This window comes from Symphalangus syndactylus, chromosome 5 (assembly GCF_028878055.3).
Source record: "Symphalangus syndactylus isolate Jambi chromosome 5, NHGRI_mSymSyn1-v2.1_pri, whole genome shotgun sequence".
In the NCBI taxonomy this organism is placed as follows: Eukaryota; Metazoa; Chordata; class Mammalia; order Primates; family Hylobatidae; genus Symphalangus; species Symphalangus syndactylus.
The window spans coordinates 7,565,202-7,585,284 of NC_072427.2; the positions used below are offsets into that span (position 1 = coordinate 7,565,202).

The 20,083-nt window shown below is 46.0% G+C and overlaps 1 protein-coding gene across 4 annotated transcripts in view; it reads right to left on the reverse strand.

Annotated features, from left to right (window-relative positions):
* IGF1R (insulin like growth factor 1 receptor) overlaps nt 1-20,083 on the reverse strand; it is a 317,640-nt gene that overhangs the window by 28,531 nt on the left and 269,026 nt on the right. For 3 of the 4 annotated variants that reach the window (XM_055277092.2, XM_055277091.2, XM_063640064.1), the window contains exons 10-17: nt 19,836-20,040; nt 14,263-14,546; nt 12,757-12,893; nt 12,094-12,253; nt 7,150-7,252; nt 6,506-6,576; nt 1,443-1,672; nt 1,071-1,181 (exon numbers count right to left, since the gene is read on the reverse strand). In XM_055277092.2, coding sequence (XP_055133067.1) covers nt 1,071-1,181; nt 1,443-1,672; nt 6,506-6,576; nt 7,150-7,252; nt 12,094-12,253; nt 12,757-12,893; nt 14,263-14,546; nt 19,836-20,040 — 1,301 coding nt within the window. The remainder of the gene's footprint in view (nt 1-1,070; nt 1,182-1,442; nt 1,673-6,505; nt 6,577-7,149; nt 7,253-12,093; nt 12,254-12,756; nt 12,894-14,262; nt 14,547-19,835; nt 20,041-20,083) is intronic. The other variant, XM_055277093.2, reaches the window with a different exon arrangement.

The following is a 20,083-nucleotide window of genomic DNA, read 5'->3' on the forward strand; positions in this document are numbered from 1 at the left end:
AGGGAGGACTTCACACCCACGGAGGCAACCAAATGAAAATGCAGTTGCTGCTGGCTTTATTTCTCAGCATTTATCTCCCAGTTTATTTGTAGAATTAATTACTCAAAAGTCATGCCCGTATATGTTAAAAAGCTGGCCTGTGGGTTAATACTACAGAAGGGGGAGACACCACGGTGGCTTTTAATGAAAAATTGCATAGGACTTTAGCAGGTTTAGAATTTGAAGCTCATAACTCAAAGTGAAATTTTTAGGAAACTAAGCAGAAATCCTGCAGCTGAGGTGGGATCATTCGTTCAAAAGCGCAAGCAAGACACTGACTCTGGATCAATCCTGAAACGTGGACATAGAGTTTGAGGAAACCAGATTCCCAGTGGCAAAGACATGGACTGCCAACAATGCCGGGGAAGGGGGCTGTGTGTGGGGAGGGGGTTTATGAATAAGTGAACATCTTGCGCACAGAGCTGGGTGGGAAATCACCCAGCAACTGCCCAGATGCAAGGGCAAGAATCCAGGCAGCTTAACCTTGAACTGTAACACACATTTATTGACAGAGTGCCTGCCACAAATGCGGCCCTGAGCCACACACTTGGACTGAGATGAAAAGCTAAACACAACGGGTGGAGGGGGGACACACTCCAACAACAACACAACACAACACAACGAGAGACAGCGCATGCCAGGATGTGTCAAGCACATCGAGAAGTTGGCAGAGGAGATAGTTACTGGAGTGGGGCAGGAAAGCTTCGGGAAGGGAGTGGCACTGGCCTGGCTTGGCAGGTGGACACTGATGTGGGGAGGGGACTGGGGGCGGAGGGAATGCAGGAACAAAGGCACAGAGGGGCTCAGCAGAGGTGATCCAAGGAACAGGGAGTTCCCCTCACGAAGATCAGAGTCCGACTCTAGTTGGGGAAATCCTTTGCATAAATGACCTATAACCGAGCATGCAGTAACAAACACTGGATGCTGGAAAGTAAACTGATTTAAAGACACAGCATTTCCTTGCAGGGAGGTTCTAAAGGAAAGAGAGCGGGCAAGGCAACATGCCAATACTGGTGGAAATGAAAACTGACCTCCATTTCTGGCCTCAGAGACCGGAGATAACTTTTGAGATCGCCCCGTGTCATCAGTTCCATGATGACCAGTGTTGGCTGGCCTTGGGACACCACACCCAGCAATCGCACCTGGGAGGAATCAAAAAGAGAAAGACTCAGAGGGTCAGGGTGGCCCTGGCTGGTGCCTGTGTTGTCTGGAACTGTCTCTGTGGTGCTGCGGCCTGGTCTGAGCACAGGGGTCTGAAGGTAACAGTGAGGTAACGGGGTAACTGTCTAGAAGGCAAAGGCAAGACACCAAACCCACGGGTACATGTAGCCAAGAACATACTGGGAGGCTTGTGATACCCTCTCCCTGTGCTGCATTTTGGCTTTTCAGGAACTTTCTCTTACCACATGGTGACAATTGAACTCCTTCATCACAGAAGCTTCGTTGAGAAACTCGATCCTTTCACGCATGCTTGCGGCCTCGTTCACTGTTTTAATGGCCACTCTGGTTTCAGGTTCGTCTTTCACCACACCCTTGGCAACTCCTTCATAGACCATCCCAAACGACCCCTGCCCAAGTTCCCGGCTCATGGTGATCTTCTCCCGAGCCACCTCCCACTCATCAGGAACATACACTGGAGAAGAAACCGTAATTAAAGCAGGTACAGAAACAAGCCCTTAGACAGAACGTGCTTTGGGGGAACTCTAGGCCAAAGAATGTAAGATGCTGCTTCCTTAAACCCACAAAGGAGAACACCAGGAGGTGATGGCATGGCTTGCTCTCAACTTTCCACATGCTACAGATTTGAGTAAGAAAACTGTACAATCAGTACTAGTATTGCAAATCTCTGAGGATTTCAAGATAATTTGAGGATATTAACAGATAGAAGGACCAGAACAAAGCAAGAAGTCTAGTATAGGAAAGAAAGCAGTTGTTTTTTAAAAATTTCTTTTCATCACATAAAAATACATTTTTGAAAAAAAACAAATTAACCATAGGGGATAGAGAAACTGAATGAAATGGTCAAGCAGGATTTTACCCATCTTCATCAACAGGTTAAAATGCAAATGTAAAAAGGAGGAGAGTAGTAGGGAGAGGGAAGAGTTCTTACGCTGGGTTGGGAAAAAGGCCACAGTCACATATGAGAGGTGATGATGGTGCATGCAAGGTCCTACTTCTTGGATGAATCCAAAAGAGGCGTCAGGGTCCTCAACACAGATGCTATGCCTGGGCTATCTAACATGGTAGCTGGTCCCTACATGGGACTCCTGAGCATTCCATGTGGCTAGTCCAATCTGAGACATGCACATGGGATTTCAAAGATTAGACCAAAAAAAAAAACAAAAGTGAAATTTTTAGGTAACTTTAATACGGATTACATGTTAAAATGGATATTTTGGATATACTGGGTTAAATGAAACATATTATTGGAACTAAAAAACATTATTAAAATGCATTTGATCTGTTTCTTTTTACTTTTAAAAAATATGGCTACTAGAAAATTTGCAGTTACAAAGGTGAACTGCATTATTGGTAGGATTACTCTAGTCAAAGCGTCCCCCAGCCTTGGCTTTGACGGCTGGATCCCTGATGAGGTGCAGAAGCAACTGAGCTCTGAGACTGAGGGAGAGACCTGGTGGTGCCCAGTGTGGAGAGGCAATTAGGCAGCTGTGAGCAGAGGCGTTTCCAGGGCTCTGGCCTGGGCTCCGTGAACTCACGGACCTTGACCAATGGGTAAAGATCCGGGAGGAATGCACAGTATATACCAAGCCTGAATAGGATTTCTTCTCCAGTTTCTGTTTCTGTTTAGATTCGATCTGGTTTAAGAAAACAAATGGGCCGTGTGTGGTGGCTCACGCCTGTAATCGTAGGCCAAGATGGGAGGATCGCTTGAGCCCAGGAATTTGAGACCAGCCTGGGCAACATGGCAAAACACTATCTCTATTAAAAAATTAGCCAGGTGTGATGGTGCACACCCGGAATCCCAGCTACTCAGGGGGCTGAGGCAGGAGAATCGCCTGAGCCCAGGAGGTTGAGGCTACAGTGAGCTGAGACTGCACCACTGCACTCCAGCCTGGGCAACAGAGTGAGAACCTGTCTTAAATAAAATGAATGAATGAATGAATAAATATTTCTAGGCAGGAAGGAAGGCAAAACAAAGAGAAAGAAAGGAAAAAGGTTGGAAAGAAAGAAAACAAAACCAAACAGAGGCTCAATTCTACACCTCCAAATGGGTAGGGTAAAAATGAAAATGAAATCAACCTATTCCATAAGATCCATATGAAATGTAATTCCTCTGATGCTGTCTGCTAATGTCCTCGCCCGACGGGACTTGCCACCAGGCTCTACCACACACTGACTGTGGGAAGGAGGTGGTCCTGGCTCAGGAAGTGGAGATGGTGCCTGTTTTTGCGTTCATGCTTTCAGATGCTGACCCTGGGCCTGTGGCTGGGTGTGAGAGGCTGACAACTGTATCCCAGCATCTCCATATCCCAACTATCGACTCTTAAGTGATGTCTCAAAGGAGAGATGTTCATTATAAATTAGGCCCAGGAGGGGCACCATCACTGTAGGCCTCTGAGGGGTGTCCAATATGAACTTCATTAATCATCTTCAGTTTTCTTTCCTATACATTTTTGTATTTCAGTCCATATGTTTCAAGGGTTTCACGAATGGAACTCTGCCCTCCAGCTGGCATACGTGGCTTGCACCCCTGAAGAAGAGGCGGGTGCTTGTCAGAGGAGAGTAAGTATGCAAGACAACCCAGGAGATAAGCCTCTTCACCATGCCCCTCAGAAAGTATAAAGAGTTCGGCCGGGCGCGGTGGCTCAAGCCTGTAATCCCAGCACTTTGGGAGGCTGAGGCGGGCGGATCACGAGGTCAGGAGATCGAGACCATCCTGGCTAACACAGTGAAACCCCATCTCTACTAAAAACACACACACACACACAAAATTAGCCGGACGTGTTGGCGGGCGCCTGTAGTCCCAGCTACTCGGGAGGCTGAGGCAGGAGAATGGCATGAACCCGGGAGGCGGAGCTTGCAGTGAGCTGAGATCGCGCCACTGCACTCCCGCCTGGGAGACAGAGCAAGACTCCGTCTCAAAAAAAAAAAAAAAAAGAAAGTATAAAGAGTTCACTGTCTCCAGCCATTTATCTCTGAGAATCTAGGCTTGCTTTTAGTCAGAATTAACTATTTAGACTGCCATAAAACATGGAGTTAAAACCAATCACATTCATTCCCTGGGATGTCCCTGAAGTCAATACCCTCAATCCTTTTCTCTAAATTCAACCCAACAGCTCTGACTTTAAGCAGCTGTCCCCAGCACTACCAGCCAGGAGTGGTTTCTGTGCACAATGTTATCAGCACTTTCCTGTAGGGGATTTTCAGTGTACTCTGGAGAATGGTGACATGCAGATTATAGCTTTGGGAAAAAGAAGTTTTTAAAGCACTTTTGAACTGCAATGTCATTCTGTTGCCCCTTGAGGAAACTGGCTATATGGTGCTTGTCAAAGGCCGAATAAATTAAGTTCAAATAAGGTGACACTGTTCCCACCTGTCGGCCTGGGTGGCAGTAAGTTTGTTTTTGTTATAATGAAGTACCAAGACGTATCACGAAAGCATTCTAGAAGGACACAAAATGTGAATTCAAGTCACCATGACAGCCATGAGAATCTGAATTTGTTGTATTGATGCTTTCTCTTCCTGGACACTTCACAGTCAAAAGCTACGCACACCAACCTCTAGTGCTGCATTTCAAAGCAGAATAGCTTCTCTGGTAGAGTCACTGTCCACCCTCACAGAGGGGGAAAGTGGTCTTGCCTTGTTCCTATCAATTCCATTATCTGGGATGACTCCCTTCCTTACTGGTTTTCTTTTTAGAAGCTATTATTCATACAAACAATGCGTATCTATCTTCTTGCTGGATTTTAAGAGCCAGTCTCGCTCTATAGGCTGTAGTGCAGTGGTGGGATTCTAGCTCACTGCAGCTCTTGGGCTCAGGTAATCCTCTCACCTCAGTCTCCCGAGTAGCTGGGACTACAGGTGCATGCGAGCACATCTGGCTTTTTTTTGTTGTTGTTCAAAAGGGAAAGATCTTCTCCACAAGTAACAACTCTTATAAGTGTGGTGTGCATCTGTCCAGAATATTCTCTCTGCCTTATATACACACACATACAGATGTATGTATATATTACTATTAAAAAAACAACTTTGTGAGACCTTTATGTAGACAGAAATAATGTCATTATTCTGCACCTGATTCCCATTCAGAGGAGGCTGCTTTTGATTGACTTTATTATAAACTGAATTAGAAATTATTAAAGAAACCATAGTAAAACCCTACATAGTATAACGGTGTTTTCCCATTATCAAAGCATTTTCTTATGCTTTCTCATTTGATCACAACAATTAGAATAATCAGGTCTCTTTATTTCACTTCTCCCGCATCTACTTTCACTTCTCCCGAGGCAAGAAGACAGCACTTTTTCTAAATGTACTCACTCAACGTCATGCACTGATTTACTCATCTGATGAATCTGGTCCAGCCCCTCCTGCAGGCTATTTCCTTGCCCGCCCGGGGGACCTCACAGCTCCTTCCACAGTGATTCCATTCTCCTCCTGACTTCTCAACTGTCTAGCTATGTGAGCCTGCACAGGTTTTTTCCCCGAGCTCATTTCCTCACCTGAAGATGGGCATTAAGAAAACTCACCTTGCAGGGGTTTAAGAAACAAATTGGACGGTGTCTGTAAAAGCCCCTAGCAAAGTGCCAGTTAAGGGTCCTAGTATCACTGGACTCAGTGACCAACCCCTCACCCTAATCCAACTCACTCAAAAGGTCTGGATATAAAAATACTAGAAAGAAAAGAGCAAAAAAGGAAATAACCATTAAGGATCACCCAACTTCCACGTCAGACCTTCCCAGCCGCTTAACTGAATGGCCCTCATTAGTTATCACCAAAGGGAATGTGAATGAGCCACGAGCGTATGACCCTGGTCGGAAGGGAATGACAGAAAAATTCCATGATAAAAAAAGCAGAGCTGTAATTCATCAAAGACAATTATAATGAGATGATACTCAAGCTGAAACTAGTTTAAAAGGACTGTTTTGTCAGCTGCAGCATATCCTCTGACTAGATGTTAACAATTAAAAATCTGTTTTCATTCTAGCATAACATCTCAAGCAATTAAGTAAATTGATTACTGTGCTGGCCGCATTCATCTCTAAAGCCTGTGTTTCCTTGGGGCACCCCACACAGTCCCACGAGTTTTGACATATTCACTGAACTGCTAAAAACTTTGATTAAAAAAAAAAAGAAAGAAAGAAATATTAATGAAGACAGATCCAAGGCCAAAGGTAGCTCAAAATAATGCAAACCTCCTTCCTTTCCCCAATTAGCAACCCTCCTGAAAGCTCCCGATCTACCTCCCCTGCACGCCGGCAGTGCTGGTGGCCTGGACTCTTACCATCCGCAGCGCTGAAGTACTCCGGGTTCACAGAGGCATACAGCACTCCATTCCCCAGCCTGCTGTTATTTCTGTCAAAAAGATTAAATTTACGTTAACAAAACCCCACCTCCATACATTTCTGTATATACTTTCATCTTCGCTACAACAGTTTCATTTATTCTGTCTCACACGGTATCAGGAGAAGAGAATGGGGAGAGCTTAGTGTTTACAGCAGCTCTTGTCTACATTCTCAATTCAGGCCTGGGTGGGCCAGCAGACATTTGCTAACACATCTTCTGGCTTCCTCAGTAGCCTGAGATTAGAGCTTTTTAAGAAACATCTGTTTCTTTACTTCATTGGAAATAAAAAGGCTTATTTGATTGGGAAGGCTAGTGCATTACGTTTGGAAAAGTATGTACCAGCAGCAGTATCTGTGTACCAGAAAAGCCAGCCAGGGGAAGGTCTGTACTATCAAAAAATTATTTTGGCTATTGTTAAAATCATTAGAAAAGGTTCTCTTTTCCTGGAAGAACACTTGATGGGAAAATCAGGTTTTCCAGTCCATAAAATATTTCCTTGAAATCTTCAAAAATATTACCTTCACTCACATTCAAATCATCAAACCACTTAGCCACAGAGTCATAACTTTGCACATCACTGACCTCTTTCTATGGAAGACGTACAGCATAATCACCAACCCTCCCACGATCAACAGGACAGCGACGGGCAGAGCGATGATCAGATGGATGAAGTTTTCATATCCTGCTACAGCAAAGAGGAGGAAATGATAAAATATCACCAGGTGAACAATCTGCTCATTTCATTTTTTTTACATTCAGTCAAAAGTATGAAAAAAAACCTGTATATTCATTTATTCCCCATCATACAGTAAGAATTCCTGAAGGTAAATGGTGTCAGAAATAGAACACGGCAAACAAACAATTATTTGAAAAAAGAGTAAATATGTGCAGACTGAGGCATATACTCATTTTCTAAAGTACAGTATATTCTGGTATAATAGTTTCAATGACAGACTGAAGAAAAATAATCTTTGTATGCAGTTTAATGCCTGTTAGTGAAAATGCATACATTTGACACTAATTTCCCACATCCCACAGAATGTTCCAGGGTTTGGTCCATGTCCCTGGTACCCAGCCTAGCATCTGCCATACAAGTGTTGGTTCTGATGGTAAGCGGTCTTCGTGATCTCACATCTGTAAAAGGACTCAAACGCTTGCAGCAGCAAGTATTCTATTTCTAATAAATAGAATGAAAATTTCTATTCATTTTCATAAAATGAACAGAAATTCTTACATCTATGTATAGTCGACATCTATGTATAGGTCAAGTCCTGCTGGCCTTAATCTTTGAGATAGTTCCATAGACAATTTAAAATAAACACACACACACATGCACACACTGGATGACACCCCTTTCCAATGCTGCTGCAAACATTTGAGTCCTGTGACAAGTCTAAGACCACAGAGGCCACTAATCATCAGAACCAGCACTTGTATGGCAGACGCTAGGCTGGGCACCAGGGACATGGACCCACACCCTGTACATTCTGTGGGACATGGGAAACTAGTGTCAACAGGTAGCATGATAACTAGAAAAGTGGACTTCACATATGGCAAGGATTCAGCGAGGAAGGGAGAGGAGAGAAGAGAGTCAAGGGAACCTCCCCAGGGGAAAACTTCTTGATGATATGCTTTCCTTGGGCGTTGCGGGGAAATGGCTTTCCTAGAAAATGATGATACTGGACAGAAGTCAGGGCCAGCTCACAAGGGACCCTGTCCAAGCTAAGCAGTTTCAACCTCAACCTCATTCTGCAGATTAAAAGGAGCCAGCGAAAGCTTTCAGGCCCAGCAGTGAACTGATCAGATTCGAGTTCCAGGGAAATGGCCGTGCTGAGGACAGACCGAGGGACTTGGCAGTAAGAGAAGGCACTGACATGTCTTAGAGAACTGGGGGGACATGCCATGTCTCCAGGGCATGCTCTGCATTACCCAGTTCAGACCTACAAAGTAGTCATCGATCCTTGTCTTTACACCAGGCAGACTCACAGAGATGATCTGGCTTGGTAAGTGATGGCCCCAGGATGAGGTTCATACAGTATCATAGCTCATACCATCCCCCCAGGGCGAGTGACCTGGAGTCTGAGCTGTGGCGGTGCTGGTGGTGACAGAGGGCTGGATTCCAGAGACATTTAAGAGACAGAATCCCTGAGGCTTGGGTTGGAATGAAAAGGGGGTGGCTGGAGAGAAGGAAGAGTGAAGGATGCTGTGAGGTTCCTGGCTTGGGTGACAAATGGATTACCAGGCCACTGACTGAGCAAAGGAGCAAAGGAGCAAAGGAGAGAAGAGGCCTTTCAAGGGCAACAACGGTGAATCTGAGACCTGAGACATCCAACCACAGATGTCTGTGTGGAAATGGGCCTGGAATCACTGGATCAAGTTAACATTAATCCTAAGTCCCCTATCAATGATGATTTTGCCATTAAAAACTGTGATCATGGTTACTCTTTAAAGACTACTAAAGCTGTTTTAATTTTTAAAATGAAAAGTATTTTAATTGAAGAAAAAACCTATTTTTATTGATATTGTATCTCTCAAAATGGATGCAGGCTCCAGCATCTTGTAATTCCTGAAAACACTCAGAGGTGATCATTACCAAGGGGAAGCTGGCAGATTTTTCTTTCTTCCCCTGAAGCCCGCTGTTTATATCACTTACACTACTGGTCAGGCTGTACTGTGTTCTTTTTGAGTTTCACATTTCAACAGGGACATGGAGAAACTGGAACACATTCAGAGAAGAACAAAATGATTAAATGGCTGGGAAACTGGTGTATGATACTGGGCTACAAGAAAAGGCCAAAAGACCTGAGATTATTTCATCTGGAAAAGAGAAGCCTGAGGAGTAATTTAACAGTATTCAGGCACACAAGGAGTTCCTAAAAGGAAGGCAGTTGCCTGAAAGCTTCCAAACCTTCCATCTCCTCTGAGGATTAAATAAGAGGAAATGAGACTAAACTGTAGCAGTACAGAGTCTTGTCTGACATAAGGAAAAATTTCTCAACAGTAAGGCCAGCACGCAGATCCAATTTCCCTGCAGTATGCGATAACATCTGCTGGAAAAATTCCATAAGAAGGACTCCCAATTTCCCACTGGCATCCTGGCACTTACAAGGTTAAAAATGGAGCAGCAAAGGCAGACAGGAACATGGCATGTCACCAAAACAAGCTGAGTTCACTCAACCCCAGAAGCCAAGGTTGCTGTTTCACAGATCACAGACCCCCAAACTAGGATCTGTTTCTAGGAGATGGAGGGGAGGAAAAAAGAGGAGGGAAGGAGGCTGGGGAGAGAAAGAGAAAGCAAGCAAGCCACTACTCTGGACAAGGTTGCAGGAATATTATGAAGGTTCTAGGCGCTGCAAAGGTGGCACAGACTAACTGGTGAGACTAGGTTAACTGGACTAGATGGGAGAATTCAGACTATTTTAACTCACAAAATTATCTGCCTAAAACATCCATTTGCCCCTAAAAACCTGAACCCAGGAACAGTGCCAGGCACATAAAATGTTGGCTCAATATTTGCAGTTCTATTCACCCCCATCCTGCTTTTGCTGTCTGTATTAGGACTTTCAGATATCACAAACAGATTAGAATATCCAGGTGACTACTGGAGATCTTCTTTTGTTTTTTTAAATTAATTTTAATAAACAAAAATTGTATATATTTACCATGTACAACATATTGTTTTGAAATATGTATACATTGTAGAACGGCTGAATTAGGCTAATTAACATATGCATTACATCACTTTTTTTGTGCGTGGTGAGAACACTTAAAATCTATTGTCTCAGCAATTTTTAAGAACACATCATTATTACTGTCATCATGTTGTACAATAGATCTATTGAACGTATTCCTCCTATCTAACTGAAATTTTGTATCCTTGGACTAACATCTCCCAAAATCTGCTCCCTCACACTCAGCCCCTGGTAACCTCCATTCTACTCTCCACGGGCTTAACTTTTTAGATTCCACATTATCAAAAAGATCGTGTGGTATTTGTCTTTCTGTGTCTGGCTTGTTTAACTTCATGTCCTCCACGTTCATCCAGGTTGCCACAAATAACATTTTTTTTCTAATTTATGGTAGAATAGTATTCTATAATGTATATGTACCAGGTTTTCTTTATCCATTCATATATATAGTGATGGACATTAGGTGGATTCCATGTCTTGGCCATTGCAAATACTGCTGCAGTGAACATGGGAGTGCAGAGAGCCGTTTGACATACCGATTTCATTGCCTTTTTAAATATACTAGAAGTGAGATTGCTGGACCTGTTGAGTGTGTGTTGTTTTGTTTTTTTTTTTCTTTTTTTTTTTTTTTTGAGACGGAGTCCTGCTCTGTCGCCCAGGCTGGAGTGCAGTGAGTGGCATGATCTCGGCTCACTAGAACCTCTGCCTCCTGGGTTCAAGAGATTCTCCTGCCTCAGCCTCCCAAGTAGCTGGGATTACAGGCATGCACCACCACCCCCAACTAATTTTTGTATTTTTAGTAGAGACAGTGTTTCACCATGTTGGCCAGGCTAGTCTCAAACTCCTGACCTCAAATGATCCGCCCAAAGTGCTGGGATTACAGGCCTGAGCCACCGCACCCAGCCGAGTGCATGTTTTAACATGTCCAGATCTGAGTAGCAGAAACGTGGACATCAGGAAAGATCAGCCCACTAGATCCAAAAGTGTTACCACTAAGCGAGGCTGCATTGCTATTTTATGTGTTATGCCAAATTTGATCCCATTCCATGAACATGAAATAATCTTAAAAACTGGGTTTCTAATAAGAAATAACAGAAACTCAATACAGAAATAATTTCACCAAAATATTAAGTTTTGCTGGTCAAACAAGTATGTGGCCCTTGTTGTCCTTATACATCTTATAATTTGTTTTAAAATCTGAAGTCATCACACAGAACAGCCTACGAATTCTGTCTTGTTAATGACTTGAGCATAAACTCACATTCCTCAGTCTCTGTGCCGAAGGGTGAGCATCGCACATTTCCAATGCATATGGGGGCTTTAAAAGGGCAGTGGAGGGTCTGCGATGCTACCATGGAGATTCTTGCCCTACAGCAGGCTGAACTACATGACCTCTGGAGTTCTTTACACCCTTTAGGATTTCAAGCCCTGAATGTGAGCTCTATCTAGCTTCACTGACCAAGTAGGAGGTGGAATGGTCAATTCAATGCTTTATGTCTTGTTAAAAAAAAAAAAAAAAAAAAAAGGTCTTTGAATATAAGCCAGGTTGAAAGCAACGGTCTCCTCTGGCTCTCCAGTGGTTGCACCACCTCAAAAGAGAGGCTCAGATCCTCTCCCTTCCTGCCACATGAGGTAGGGGCCCAAAGCTCAGCATCTGCCCTGCCCAAGCTTTCACACACAGTGCCGGTATGTGCCGGCACCTTAGCATGACCCTTCTGGAAGCTGGCCAACTCTATTTTAACAGAAAATAAGACAGCCATAAACACTCAGGCTGTCCTAATCCTGGACCACCCTGCTTTCAGTTTTACCACGTTTCTTCTCCCTCCACAAGCCTTACTTTTGGCCTGGACATAGAAGAACACAGGATCTGTCCACGACCCATTCCCAGAGAGAGATGTGGCCTGAATCCGGGCTGTGTAGTTCCCCGGGTTTAGCCGGTTTAGCTTGGCCCCTCCATACTTCCTGTATTCCTGTCTGGACACACATTCTCGCTGATCCTGGGGAAATAAAACATACATGTCAATTTCCCATGAATGCAGGAGAATCTGGGGCCTGCCAACTAAACTCACCACACTGGGGACCCAGCTGCCTGATCTGACCTCCCACCTAACAATGATCCTGAGTGTCAGTAAAGACGAAGAAACCAAATCTTAAAAGGTCGTCTTCAAGTAGCTTCAAGCACACCTAAAAGCTTTAACCAAACACTTTTGTAACCAAGAACTCCAGAAGGATTAAAAGTTATTAGAACTGATCTGGCCTATGCTATAAGGTTATCTTATACAATGAAATTGTTTCTTGAGGGCAAAAAGCAGCCTAGCTCTTTGCACACTATGGAGTACTCCTTAGAGTACAGAGTGGGTAGAAAGACCCAAATCCTCACCAACTTGGCATATATTTTATTAAGTCCTATGCTAACCAGGAGGTAACCTGTGCAGTCAGGTAGCATATGCTGTCAATGGATGGAAGTACATGCAGGCACGAGCCACTGCCCCAGTCCTACCTCAACTTGTGATCCGTATTTTATTTCATACATTAGAATCAATCCATTGGGATTCTCAGGTTCTGGCCACTTTAAAAAGATGGAGTTTTCAGGCCTTGGCTCCCAGGTTACTGGCCCAGGAATGTCATCTGCTCCTTCTGCACAATTTAAACAAGGGACAAAGTTGGATTTGGGTTCCCAGGGAGGGAGGCCAACAACTGGGCTGACCTGAGAATAACGCCCCCATCCATGCGGGCAGGACGATGGAGATCAGCCACGTACACTGCCCCTGAGTGGGCGGCTCACACACAGCGGAGGGTTCGGAATCACACCAACCACACAACTTGCACGTCTCAAGATGCCACAAGATCCTCCTTTCTCCCCAGTCCCTTAACAAAAAAAGCCTGCTGCCAAGCACAACAGGAAAATCTTGGCAACCTAAGTAACTTTCTTCTATTCTGTGCCTACCACTTGCAAAAAGAAAGCTTTGTGAAGCCATCAAACACAAGTAGCCCTGAAAAGATGCTGAATAAGCAGAAGCAGGACACAGGGCCTGCCGGCTGTGACAGGGACCCTCCGTGGCCCGCAGCTACACACGGCAACTGCAGTTTTTATGCAGGCATGAAGGATGGTCCCAAGCCCGGCCTGTGAGGAAGCTGCTGGGAGGTTGGTGCCGAGGGCAGGGCAAGCCCTCCCTGCCGGCATCAACTCCTCCAGCGGCTGACTGACCTTGCGATGTTCCTTTCTTGCTTTTGCTTCTTGAAGCAGTAAACAGAGTGGTGATAAGCAAAGGTCACGGCAAGTTACAGCTGGAAAACGCACTTGAGGGGTTAGCTGGCTATGTCTCTCCTAGGAGGGCTAAGGAAACTGAGGCAGGGAGCCTGACGATTGCCTTAAGGCATGCTACAACGGACTTCAGTGCCAGGAGGACCCCACACCCCAGACTCCCGTCCCCTCCGTGCTCTTTCTACCACCTGAGGCCTCCTAAAGAACAGGGCAGTTCTTGTTCTGTCTTTGAAGGCACCCACCTTCAAAGACAGATGAATGCCCAAGTGACAGGCAGTGTCTAACAACAAGGGAAAGCCAAAGACTAAATAAGCAAGACCAGAGGCTACTCCAGGAGTTGATCTTGGGGGGCAATGGTTACTCTGGATCAAGGCAACTAACTGGAGACATCTCTGGATATGTGAGAGCTGAGGAGGGGGCAACCCGATTTGTGTGCAAGAGGGGCAAAGGACAGCGGGGGTGCACGATGTGCACCAAGTAGCAGGTGGAGGGTGGGCCCTGCAGACAGCTCCCTGCTCCCAGCATGTTCTACAGACAGACCAAGCTGGGAGTGGTGTCACTAGGAGAGCGTGGGCTCTGTTCCCTGGGCAGCTGGTCTACATCCACCTGCCAATGACTGCACGTTGTTTAGCAGGCAGGCCTGAGTCGAAGGGTCATGGCCCTGGGTGTCAGACCCTGTGTCCATAAAACACGTCTTCTCCACTAGGTTGTGAGGAAGGTGGCAATGGGGCCATACCGTACCCGCGGGCATAGTCCTTGCAAAGACGAAGTTGGAGGCGCTGCAGCCCAGCTTCTCAGCCTCGTGGTTGCAGCTGTGGATATCGATGCGGTACAGTGTGAAAGGCCGAAGGTTGGAAATGACAGTTCTCTCCTTGTTATCCACTCTGCTCTCAAAGAAAGGGTACTCTGTCTCCAGCTCCTCCGGGTCGGTGATGTTGTAGGCGTCGGCGGCCGTGGTATTCCTGCTGCGGCTGGACGTGGTGCTGTTGGCCACTTGCATGACGTCTCTCCGCTTCCTTTCAGGTCTGCAAGGAAGAGAGAAATGTGGCTTTTAAGTACTTTTACCTCTTTTGTCTTTTCTATGACTTGAGTAAGAGTAACAGAAGAATCTTAACCGTGAATAGAAGGAGCTGTTGAGCCCCCTTGGATAAGAACTCATGAATAACACAGGGCTGTCCTTCCTCATTGTCTGGCTTTCTCTACTCTGCAAGTGTCAGAATGGGCACAGAAACTCTCACCCCCACCCCCCAGCTCTCAGAGTGGTTCTTCGATCTTACCTAGAGGCAAACAGTGTCTCTGCCACTCTTGGCCACGCAGTCCTGGCTGTGTCATCAGAACACTCAGGCCATCTGATCACAGACCTTATGGTTAAGCATTAAAGGTGGCAAACCTACCAGCTGTGCTAAGATTTATTAGGGCAGGAGGGGAGAGGCGAGGTGTGTGGCAGAGGCCCCAGAGACCTGGGGCAGAGGGATATGAAAGCCTGTGGTAGTGGCTCCTTGGATCTGCTCTGACTGTGGAAATAAAGATGCCTGGAGCCTAGCAGCAAGCAGCTCCACGGACCCCAGGGCTCTTCTTGGGGGCTCCTGCTGCAGGCCCACCCCCAACCCCAAGCGTCTGTGCTTGCTACACTCTGCGGGTCCCTGGAGCCCACCCAGGCTTCCTCCCACTCAGCAGTGAGCACCTGTGGCCTCACCAAGGTCCTGCCCATGAGAGGGCAGTCTTTGTCATGGATTTGAATGGGGCCTGGAACAACCGAAAAGCAAAAGGGAGTGCATCATAAAGTCATCACAAAAAGGACATTCACACCGAAAAGGGCAGATGAGGCACGAGGGTGCGACCCTCTAATTGCTGCTTTGGTCAAATATGAAAAAATGGGCCTTGTGGCTCCCCCTAGAAACCTTAAAACAGAATCCTAATATTTACAGGAACCAACAAAAACAAACAGAATATGAGAGGAGCACCCAGATGGAGAAAGGGCAACCCTTAGGTCAGCCACGGACCAATGGTGAGAAAACAGGGCTGAGGCGTTCGGCTGGGGTCACTGGTCTTAGGAATAGGCAAAAGGCAGGGAGCAAATGGGATGAATTCCATCTGCCCAGGGAAATGAAAAGTCCAGAACATGGGAAGCTCATCAGTGCCATGGAGGGGACAGCGCAGCAGCAGCAGCAGAGAGGGAAAGCAAGCTCACGCAGGGAATGGAGCAGCCAGGAGCCATGTGCAGGTTCGGCTGACGCTCGGCAGGATTCTAGCTGGTCCTTAGGCCAGAACCTGGAAGGGGAGGGCAGGGGGCTTGGGGAAAGGGCCTCTGAGTCTCCCCAGTCTTCTCAGCCGAGATTCCCCTGAGGAAAACATGGTCCTTCTTTGTGTAGTAGCACACGGGGGTCCTACCAAAGGCATAAACTGCCCAACACAGATATGCTCATTCCAACAAGCAGAAAACCACGAGGTCAGGGCGTGTACATTTGCTTTCACAATACTGGGGGAGGAAGGGTAAGGACATGAGGCTGATCATCCACAATCCTCACACTCTGCAAACCAACCAATTGGCTAACCAAGCTTCCCGGAAGGGAAAAACACAAGAAACCACATTTACCGTCAGGGAAATCTTTGTCAACACATCATCAACAAATTTCCTGCCCTCCCTTCAAAACCAACGCAACATACACTTGTGTCTGTCAGAAGTTGCTTAGGTTTGACACACTGCAAAATAATTCTGTGTCAAAACCCCTCTCCCAGCCCAGCCCACCCCTATTTAACTGGGATTACATCATGAAGTATACTCAGTACTTTACTTGTTTATCAACATCACACTTTTAGGGACTGCACAGCTCTCAATGCGGATGACATCAAGGCAGTGACAAGGGGAGGGAGGTGACACAGAACATTATCTGGAAGGCAGGAACAGGGGAAGCACAATGGCCCATACATCATTTTTTGGTAAACAACCACATTTCCAAATCGTGTGCCCAACAGCAAACATTACTGCCAACTTTCCCCACTCCACCCCATGATACAACCTAGCCCTATTGGAAAACCTTTTACTTTCCAACATCTGTCAACACTTTAGCTAGTTAAACCAAACTATGTGATTTACAAAATAAAGACAGTAGTCAAAGAAAGGCATTTGCTGCAAATATTGACTTCAGAAACTAGTAAGTTTTACAAACTCTAGCTTCCACTCTACTTCAAAACATACAGGATATTCTGGACAATTTACAAGGAACTAAATCTTACTTAACTGGTTTTATCACAAATAAATTGTTCTCAGAATGAATTGAAAGAAATCAAATCCATTTTCGGACAATTCACTTGTAAAACAGAAAGCCAGCCTTTGTGACTCAGTCATTCTCTCAGCTGGACACTCCTTCACCTGAACTCCGCCAGAACTCAGTAGGAGGCAAAAAACAAACATTAACTTCTTAAAAATTACGGCCCCTCACCACGGACAAAATATTGTCTTTATATACACCCACGAAAAGAGAGAATCACAAGTTGGACTTGTCTTAGGAGAGATGAAGGAAGGACTCGGGGGACAGATAAACACACTTCGCAAGTGGAACAGAGGAAACTTGTTTTGAACCCAACACCACCGATGCTGTGCATTAATAACATAGTGTCAATCACAGCTCTGCCTTCACATCACTTAATCTTGTGCTACACATCTGATGAGAAAAAAACAGGTCTTGCCTTGTAACTACAACTGAAAGCAACGGGTCTTTCAGCAAAATCTTTCCAAAACCTTGACTCACAACCCGAACCTCCTGCTGATTAGTGGAACAAGACAGCAACGTAAAACAAGGGCCCATGATAGAGAAAAACGAACTTCCCGCCCAGCCTGCTTTGGGACACTCTAAATCCATCCTTCCGTGTGGCGGGCAGCAGGAGCTGCCACAAGCGGAGCCTCTGCTGGTCTAGGTGGAAGGGACCACGAGAAGCAACGCAATGGAGAAGAGGGGGAGAAGAGGGGGAAAAGAGAGTCAGTGTGTGGGAATGAGGACCAGGTCCCAAACCGATTCTTAATTAATTAGGATGTTGGAGAATTCACCAAACCTCATTGAGTTCTAGTTTCCAAACCTCTCTGCAATCTTTCTAGTCCTCAAACTTTCTGCTTTCTAGGAACTACCAGTGATACAAAGATATCCTGGATAAGAAAATGGCCTTGGGCACTGAACTTCAAGGTTTACACTCAAGGCCCTGCCACCTACCAGCAGGCAGAAGACTCCCCCCGCGGGGCAGGCTGGGAGAGGCCATGAGGGACTGGCAGGCCCTTCTCGCAGCTCTGGTGTTTTTTTTCTCTTGAGATGGAGTCTTGCCCTGTTGCCCAGGCCGGACTGCAATGGTGCGATCTCAGCTCACTGCAACCTCCACCTCCCGGGTTCAAGCGATTATCCTGCCTCAGCTTCCCAAGTAGCTGGGATTACAGGTGTGCGTCACCATGCTTGGCTAATTTTTTGTATCTTTAGTAGGGACAGGGTTTCACCATGTTGCCAGGCTGGTCTCAAACGCCTGACCTTGTGATCTGCCCACCTCAGCCTCCCAAAGTGCTGGGATTACAGGCGTGAGCCACCGCACCTGGCTGCTCTGGTGGTTTTAACTTCAAGAGAGGAGGGGAGGGGAAGAAAGCCACCAAGCAATGAAGAGGCTCACTCTCAAAAGGAAATAGTGCCTCCAGTTCTAACCAGTCTTTATTTCCCCACTTTACTGATTTCTCGAAGTGAGATAGCCATTTCAACCATTTTGCAAATATCAAAAAGGTCACTTTGCAGAAAAAAAAAATCACTTTAGAAACCATTTGTTGTTACAGCCTAAGAAAGCCTCTAAGAGCAGAGTCACTGCGGAATAAATAGCCACTACAGGCTCCTCTCAGGGTCAGGGGCAGTGAGGGAAGGGAACGTGCTGGGTGGGGTGCTGGCAGCGGGGGCGCTGTGGGGACTGCGGGTGGGCAGCTCATGGGTACCATGCTGATTTAAATCCAACCCCTTGGCCTAGTTTTCAGGCATAAGGTCGTTTCCAAAATCTGCACTATCATCTTACAGGAAGAGGGGGCCAGGGAACACCACCGTGCTTCCATCTCCTTTCCCACACACTACTGGGCTAATCCTTTTTTGAAAGGAAAAAAAAATTGTTTAACATTTTTATTGTGTTAAAATAAAATGTTAAAACAAAATAAAATTTATGTAAGATAAAAAGTTGCCATTTTAATCATTTTAAGGGTACAATTTAGTGGCATTAATTGCATTCACAGAATGGCACAGCTATCATCATTATCTATTTCCAAAAATTTTCATCACTCCAAATAGAAAATCTATCGATTATAGAATAATTCCCATTCCCCTCCACACTCTATCCCCAACCCCTGGTAAACTCAAATCTACTTTCTGTCACCACACATTTGCCCATTCCATGTATTTCACACAACATAAAATCATACACTATTTGTCCTTTTGTGTCTGGCCTTGCTTCACTTGGCATGGTGTCTTCAAGGTTCATCTGTGTTGTGACATGGATCAAAATTTCCTCCTTTTATGGCTGAATAATATTCCACTGTATGGTTCGAGCTCATTTTATTGAGCCACTCACCTGTTGATGTACACTGGGTTGTTTCCGGATTTGGCTACTATGAACAGTCCTGCTATGAACATTTATTTTCTTCTGCTTTTGTCCCCACTCTCCAGAAACCAAGACCACAGCAGAGGAGCAGAGGAGCAGAGTCCCTGGGGCAGGGGCTGTGTTGCTTTGACAGGCAGAGTAACCACGCAATAAACAGCCACTGCAGGCTGTCTCCCTACACTGCTTCCCAAACTTACTTGTAAAGGATGCCTGTGGCACCTGGCTATGTTTTGAAGTCAGGCCCCTTCCAACACAGACTCTGATCCTTTTCCCCCTTGCTTCACTCCTTCTCTGTCAGGCTGAGAGAAGCAGCAGAGAGAATTGGGAAGGGCAGAGATGGACCCAACTCCTGGCCTTTCCTCTCGCCAGACAGCAGATGTCAGTACTCTTTGAGTCTCCCCTCCCTGCCTCTACCACAGGATGCCCACCTGCTCTCTGTGGCGGATTGCAGCTGAGACAGCAGTACCTGTCACACCGGCGGCCCCAGCAACCCAAGCCCTGGTCCCTGCTCCCTTCAGGGCTGACTGGCTTCCGCAGGGACTCACTTCACCGAACCTGTCATCTTTTTCGGTTCCGTCTCAATGGCTACTTGTCTCGTACCCCCCAGCTGCTGACTTACACACTACCTGGTGGGGAGAAAGGCAACAGAGCCTGCCTGAGCAGTGGGTTTTGCCAACTGAAATTTCACATGAGCTGGGTACCTGGGCACGAAGATGGAGTTGTGCAGGAAATTCTCAAAGACTTTGCGGTACTCAGCCTCCTCCTTCTCGGCCTGCTTCTCGGCTTCAGTTTTGGGGCAGGCGCAGCAAGGTCCTTTCTCTCCACCACACACCTCAGTCTTGGGGTTCTCTGTGACCTCCTCAATGTCGATGGTGCCATCGGCATACTTCCTGATGGGGATTTTGTCTTCTCGGAAAAGAAAAGCCAAAACAAGAGTGGGAATGAAAGC